The sequence below is a fragment of the Limanda limanda genome, chromosome 3, assembly GCF_963576545.1.
Source record: "Limanda limanda chromosome 3, fLimLim1.1, whole genome shotgun sequence".
Lineage (NCBI taxonomy): Eukaryota > Metazoa > Chordata > Actinopteri > Pleuronectiformes > Pleuronectidae > Limanda > Limanda limanda.
In genome coordinates, this window is record NC_083638.1 from 16,185,254 (window position 1) to 16,193,035 (window position 7,782).

The 7,782-nt window shown below is 39.6% G+C and overlaps 1 protein-coding gene across 1 annotated transcript; it reads left to right on the forward strand.

The window, feature by feature from the left end:
- The first annotated feature begins 1,547 nt into the window (after positions 1 to 1,547).
- Positions 1,548 to 6,545, forward strand: si:ch211-107o10.3 (uncharacterized protein LOC407663 homolog). Its single transcript, XM_061068917.1, has 7 exons — positions 1,548 to 1,709; positions 2,316 to 2,456; positions 2,645 to 2,836; positions 3,882 to 4,043; positions 4,180 to 4,296; positions 4,478 to 4,682; positions 5,682 to 6,545. Exons 1-7 carry the CDS (start codon positions 1,634 to 1,636, stop codon positions 5,776 to 5,778), a joined length of 990 nt encoding a protein of 329 aa, XP_060924900.1. The 5' UTR covers positions 1,548 to 1,633; the 3' UTR covers positions 5,779 to 6,545.
- The last annotated feature ends 1,237 nt before the right edge of the window (positions 6,546 to 7,782 follow it).

The following is a 7,782-nucleotide window of genomic DNA, read 5'->3' on the forward strand; positions in this document are numbered from 1 at the left end:
GTCAGAAGCTCCTCGTCGGTTTGTCGGTTAGTGAACCTTTTGTGTCTATTTGCTGAATTTTGTAACTGCCTGCCTGTTTACCTGCCCGCCAGCTTGTCCACTCATCTACATGTTAGCCTGTTTATGTATCATTAGACTATCTTCACTGAATGAGCCTGCGTTTGTGTTTGCATTTGTTTCCAGCAGGGGGACAATACACCTGTAGGGTATCTTACCTGTAGGGACGACAAAGTGAAGACACAACCCTGCTTGAAGTTGTACACATTAGCCAGTTTGTACAATACATATATAAAGACTCAACAGCTTCTAAGTTGTGTTGAGTCAGCACAAAGGGCGACTAAGGATTGGAATTGGCAATATATAAATATATAATATCTTTGCAAAAATTATATTGGCATAATAGTGAGTGGAAAACTGGGCCTGATTACCCAGGGTTCCATTTGGCGAGATCCATTAAAAAACCTGAATTGTGTGCGTGGATATGCAGTAGTCCACGACACAGTGTTTGTTTTTGGTTGTGTTGGCTGAAAGTTGTTTTTGCGTTTGCTTATATAATTGGTTGTGTTGTTTGTTTTTCCATCTCGACTTGTTTTAAATCGGTTTGTTTTGTTTACGAGGACGTGTAAGACTAAGCAGATACGGCCAACCAATGACAGCCTATTTGCCAACAGTTTTTGTTTTAACCAACTACTTCCAATATTTGCTTTAAGCTAAGTTAACCACTTGCTGCTTTGAGCTATGTATTTATGTGCAGATGTTGACACGAAGCAGGAAAGGGAAAACGAATGTGAATCAAAAAGGAATACCTTCAAAAAATCAAGTAAAGTCACCTAATAACATTAATATAAACCTAATAAAAACAATAATTAAAACCAGAATTATTCAACCATGGAAAGTACCAACTATAAAATACAATTTCAGAAATTTCTAGGACTGCAATGCAGCACTGGGCGGGCCGAGCACAATACAATTTCAATAGGGCCTCACCTGTCAGTGCCAGTCAGTGCTCGGGCCCTAAAAATAGAGCTAAAGTACTGGAGTAACTGTAGTTTCAAATACTCTCAGGCAAATTCGGTTTTATAATGATAATAAAATAACAATAATAATTGTTATTATCATTATTGCTGTTATTAATATAATAAAACCCCACCAAATGAACCAGTGTATGTGTGATTTATTTGTTTTATCTGTGATCACTCAGCCAATGAGGCTCCCTGCCAGCAGAGAATCACAGTAGATGAGTCATTGAGATGCTTCGTATTGACCTGGATGTTTGTTTTTTTTACCAGGCTCCTGTATAGTCTCCTCTGTTGTTCTTGGGACTGCAAAACATTATCAAACCTGTGTCAGAGAACCTGACATTGACTCACGATACCAAAATACATTTTCACTGTCTGTAGAAGCAAAAAAACATCAGCAGAGCAGCCATTATGTGCCGTTTCTTATGTCAGTTGCTATGACAACAACGCCGATAAACAAGAGCTTTATTCTGAAAGTCCCCCCGGTGCTTGCGTCACTTCCCCTCTGTTGTGATGTAAAGTAGTCAACGAGAGAAACGCCAGGTCACAGTGAACCGGTTTCAGAGAAAGTTTCCTGTGTGCAGTGAAGCTGGTTGTCACTGACAGGCTGAAGCATGCAGAACTACCGAGAGGCCGTGGAGGACTTTGTGGACATCCACAAGTTCGGTCTCACGGTCGCTGTCATCGCAGGTAAGAGGAATGATTCATTTTAAGAGTGTGTGTGTACTGTGTGAGGGGGCAGTGTATGTTTACACGTTTCCATAGATGTCACTGGTTGATAAGTAAACTCTTTCTGCTGAGAATGTTCACTTGGTGGATACAAACTAACCAGAACACCACACAGGACCTCTACACCCAGGGTGCAGGAAGTAGGCCAACCGGATCATTAAAGACCCCTATCACCCCAGCCAGTGACTGTCCTGCCTGCTGCCATATGGCCGAGCATCGCTAGAAGAGAGCATGTGACTCAAGCGTTCCATTGCCAGCGACTGATAAATGTAATTGGTGTCCACATGTCCATAAACTCTCAGACTGTGTTTGATTAAAGTGAAATGAGTTCTGTTTTGACAGAGGACCTCAATACGGTTGTCACATCTGTTTATGGAAAGGAAGAAGGGAAGTTTGTAAGGAAATGTAACTTTTTGACCACAATATGATCATGTTAATTCCCCCGTTTTCAAAGTTGGATTGCATCAATTGCCACGGCAAGTTTCACGTGGGAAAAGTTTCAAATGAACCACAATGAGAGATGTTACAGTATTGTCAACAGTGTCATTAACATCTGTTTTCTTCCAGCTGCTGGCGCACTGACCTTCCGTAGATGGATGGGGGGCAGGGTTTGCCGTAGCAAGGTCAGGCTGGATGGGAAAACAGTCCTGATCACAGGAGCCAACACTGGCATTGGGAAGGAGACGGCCCTGGACATGGCCCAGAGAGGTGAGACCTTCAGATGTGTTTATTCACTGTCTCAATGTTCTCTTTTTGTGCAAGATTTTGTCATTGACCTTAAAGTGACACTGACATTTTCAACAGCTGACTGATATCACGACCAATGCTTCAACACTAGCTCCACTATTACTAATTAAATCTTAGCATGCACACTGTGATTTTTATTTCTCGTGAAGGGGCCAGAGTGATCCTCGCCTGCAGGGACATGACCCGAGCCCATATCGCCGCCGACGAGATCCGTCAGAAAAGTGGCAACGGCAATGTGGTGGTAAAGAAACTGGACCTGAGCTCGCTGCAGTCTGTCAGAGACCTGGCCAGAGACATCGGGGAGAGCGAGGAACACTTGGACATCCTCATCAACAACGCAGGTATTTTCCATCTGTCACGGCAGGATCAATGTCAAAGTAAAGATGAACAACATGCAGAAATGCGGATGAGATATTCCTTACGCCCCTCAGGGCACTTTTATTCATCAAGCACCTGTTATACACAGAGCTAGATTCAAAGTGCTGAGGGGTGAAGAGCACAGATTAAATCTTTACATTTGATCTTTAGATATATAGATAGATAGATTACTTTATTCATCCCCGAAGGGAAATTAAGTCGTCATAGCAGCCGGTATATTTGAATACAATAAAATACAATACAATAGAATAAAATAAAAAATATTGAGGTAGAAAGAATAAAAACAGAAACACAAGATAAATAGGTAGATAAGGTGCAGTGGCAAGATGATGGTAATAGTACTGATGATATGATGGTAATGTTATTGTTAGACAGTATATAAAAATAGTACAGTATATATAGTATATAATATAACATAATATATATTTCTATATGATAGTAATTATACCAATATAATAGCAGTTATAGTAATAATGGCAGCAACAGTATATATAATAATAATAGTAACTATAATAATAATAATAATAAAATGTACACATTTATAAATATGTGTATATAGACTTATATACACAAAGAATGTACAGAGAGTATGATTATAATATGATATGATAAGAGAATTTCCACAAATGTATTGTCCGAAATGAGTCTGTGAGAGACATATCAGTATCAGCGTTTGTACACATGAATACTTTTATTTTACGGAGTAAACAATGCAGATGATCACTTTGGCTGTTGGAAGTTGTGTAATCACATAGTTTGTCCATAATGAATTGTACATTTTATCATAAACGTTTTGTTTAACAGGTGTTTACAATGATCAATGCAATGTTTGCGATGCAGAGCAGAAGTGCATTAATCTAAACATCTTTCTTAATAAATTGGTTAGTGTCTTATTCCAATTTCTTTATGTATTGCTTGTGTTTGTGTTGTCTTTTTTATTCATAATCACTTTGTGTGTGAGAGTGTGTTTATTTGTTTTATCCTGCATGTGTTTTTGTTTTCTCTGAGGTATCATGATGTGTCCACAATGGAAGACCGAGGACGGCTTTGAAATGCAGTTTGGTGTCAACCACCTGGGTCATTTCCTCCTCACCAACAGTCTCCTCGACCTGCTGAAGAAGTCGACTCCAAGTCGTGTTGTCATCGTCTCCAGCATGGCACACGAGAGAGGTGAAGGCCCTATATTTATAGCCGGATAACATAATTGTTAAAATGCATCTGTAATGTTTTACTCTTGACAGATAGAACTCCCGTGGTTGTGTCTGATTTTCAAAGTCTAAATTGTACATTGGTTTGTTTCTCGCAGGTCGGATACACTTTGATGACATTAACCTGGATAAAGACTATGACCCTAGGAGGAGCTATGGCCAAAGTAAACTGGCCAATGTGCTCTTTGGCAAAGAGCTGGCTGCAAGACTGCAAGGTAGTGTATGATGCACACTACGTCCTGAAAATAAAGTGTGGTTATAATGCAGGTTATTATCAACCAGATGATTTTAAGGAAGATTAAAGGAATCGAGAAGGAAAATCACAAATCCACATCGTCCCTCTTAAAGTTTCATGTATTGTAACTAACACGTGATCTGGTGGATCCCTCTCATCAGGCACCGGCGTGACAGTGTACAGCCTTCACCCTGGGGTCATCCGCACAGAGCTAGGCCGCCACATTTTCCCCACCTTATCACTGTTGCTGAGGATCATAGCAAAGCCACTTTTTCTGCTGCTCAAAACTCCCTGGGAAGGAGCCCAGACCACCATCCACTGCGCTGTGGACGAGAGCCTGGCAAATGTCAGCGGCCTCTACTACAGGCAAGTACATCCACAGCAACATCTCACCTGGCTGCACAGATCAATTAAATCAAGTTGAATTTCCACCTGAAAATATTTCCTTGTCTTTGAAAGTTCATTGTCTCTACGTTAGATTTCCGTCAGTTCTATTCCAAATAGGTCATGTATGTGATCAGTGTATTTCTGAAAATTAGATTTGAATTTAAAGGACAAAGACTAGAGAACCGTCTCACCAGAATAGAATCTCATGTCACGCTGTGCACTTGTTATGTCAATAGGGGGCAGTAATTAGCAGTGACTTTATCAGGGGCCAGAGCTAGTGGGCATCATAGATGGTATATGAAATGGATATAGTCTTGGGTCTGGAAGTGAAGCCAACCCTAACCCTGAAACCTGTATTATCTTAGATGACCAGCAGAGGGCTGGATGCAAACAGAGTTTGTCTTTGAGAAAATTATCCTACTTCTCACTTGATAAGTTAACATTTGCAAAATTCTTTTTCATGTGTCCTGCGGAGAATTGTGTTTTGTGTTTTCCCCAGTTTGCCTTTCACACATGCCTAACACTCTGCTCAGACGCGTTCATGACAACGTAAATAGTCCTTAGGATTCAGGAGAGTGGGGGTGGAGCAGACAGTGGTAGGATGTAACGTATGGCTCCGCTTTTTCAAGGGAGATATTTATATTCTTTTAACTTATTTATATTAATAACTTATTTATATTTATAACTTTTACGTCTGTCGTGTGTTAGACACGTCATCACACCCCCCTCACTCACTTGCAGCTTCTGCAGACCATCGGATTCTGCTGGATTCCTGCTCACTTAATACTAGGGGGCCAGGCCAACATTCAAGAGTAACACAAAAGTAACACACAGCAGTGAGTGGATGTAATCAATCCAACTGAACTTGGTTTTATGGCTAATAACAGATGTATTGCTAAAATGCCTGTCGATCTATTGGCAATAGATCACTGACTTTTGGAGATCTTATCCTCCTCTTTTATTTCTCCCAACGAACAGTGACTGTGCTCCCAAAACGCCGGCGCCACAGGCCCTGGACGACGACGCAGCCAAAAAGCTGTGGGACCTCAGTGCTTCCATGGTCGGTCTGGCCTAAACATCATCAGCCTGCAGTGCTTTTATGACCTACCAGCCATGTTTAAATGAGTAAATTCATTTTATTATCTATTCTGCATTATATGTCATTGCAATATCACTAAGATTTGATGATGAGTATAAATTGCACACTTTATTTAATCTCCTATATATTTAAATCTTTTGTGTTGGTTTACAAAACAAGATTATACTTGTTTTTCTAATCTTGCATCTCAGGTGATTGTTTGCGCTTGAATGAGCAATTCCTGTTTCACAGTTCACTTCAATTTTTGGATTGGAATGCTAAAATGGTCATTGCCAAGCAAACCTTTTTTTAATCCATATGATCAGTGCTGCAGACTCCAGGAGACGTTCCATGCGTCAAACTACTGTGTTTATTAATGGCATCTAACAGTAATTACCAACATACAGATGATTGTACAGTTTCTGCTACATCCTCACTGCAGAGACACAGACACAAAACATGGAAAACAAAAGAATAATTTCCCGAAAAACTAAAATGTTAGGAGGACGAGAGCCTGTATGTGTCCAGGTTTAAGAAGAACACTTTGCTGGGCGGTGGAAGTGACCTCAGGGGGCAGCGGTGGTGAGAAGGTGGTTTTCCCTCACAGTGTGTGTGTTCTTCTTTATATACGGTGGATGCTGCTTGTTTTGTATTTTTGGAATTGGTTTTGAGGTGAGGATTACATTATCGGCCTGTATTGACAAATTGTACAACAGATTACAACACTATTGCAGTTCTCTTGAAATAAATGTCTGATTAAGAGATTTTCTTCTGGCTATTATAATTATTGTTATTGTTATTATTATGATCAATTATAGCAGTATTATTGTTGTATGACACATATGGTACAAATACTGCAAATTATAAATAATATCCAAAACAATAGATTGTTGGTCAGAGCCACTTCCCCACATGCAGAAACAAACGGATGACCCAGGCTTTGTGAGCAGCCCCATCTTACATGGATATATAGGAAAACAGAGGAAGACAGTCTGCCAGAGCTCCTTATTGCAGGCTGTGTTATTTATAAGAGTTTCCCCAGAGCTATTTTAAGTGAAGCAACATGAAAATATAAATGGGTATAAGTTGAAATCACTCATGCATTAGACCCAGAAAAGTATTATTAAAATAATGCTTTCCCCTGGTAGCGCATGTGCCCGGCATACAGAGGCCGAGCCCTCCTGCAGCGGCAGCCGGTTCGGATCTGACCTGGTCCTTTGCTGCATGTCCTCCCTGCTCTCTCTCACCTTTTCACACTCATATATAAAGGTCAAACACCAAAAATATATCTTTAAAAATAAAATTACTAAATTATATATATATATATATATATATATATATGTGTGTGTGTGTTGGTTGATTTACATTGTACAGTACTTTTCAAAATGCAGGAGATAATAGATGAAACATCTAATTGAAATATATTTTATTTTAAAAAAAGACAGTTAAGTGTGAGATATATAGTCTACTGGAAGAAAAACGTCAAAGGTTCATGTTTATTGGTTTTAAAAACTGTTAGTCTGTTGGCGCTCATGAAATTCACTCACCTAAATTGTGTGTTCCAGCTGGTCCTCAGTGTACAGTTAATGGATTATCTTAGTCATGCTGCATCATGTCAGGCTGTCAGTTCACTTTGACTCTGCTGGTTTCTCAACTGTCAAACCAGACTGTGCCCTTTTTGGTGAAATTAATCCTTGTGCCTGAAGTCGCACCTGAAAAGACAAGCTGTAGTCTTGCTCTCTGACATGTTGGCTGAATATGACTTTTAACCAGGTGTGTTTCCAGCTGCCTGAAGGAAATGAACGTTTTTCTTGCATTTTATGAAACAGAATATTACATTTTAAACTTATAATTAACTTCAGTCCTTGGATTTAAACTTAATTTGTCCAGAGCTGAATCACTGTTTAGATAATTACATACAAATCATTCAAGATTCTAATGTAAACCAAAGTTCTGCAACTTAAAAAGCTCACATTCTTCAAAAGCTCTGATATTAATCAC

Bases quoted from the DNA above. Each gene is read 5' to 3' on its own strand.
- si:ch211-107o10.3 (XM_061068917.1), top strand. From the start codon at position 1,634: ATGCAGAACTACCGAGAGGCCGTGGAGGACTTTGTGGACATCCACAAG. The intron at 2,457-2,644 runs GTGAGACCTTCA...TTTCTCGTGAAG, and splicing joins CCTGGACATGGCCCAGAGAG to GGGCCAGAGTGATCCTCGCC. The intron at 4,044-4,179 runs GTGAAGGCCCTA...TGTTTCTCGCAG, and splicing joins CAGCATGGCACACGAGAGAG to GTCGGATACACTTTGATGAC.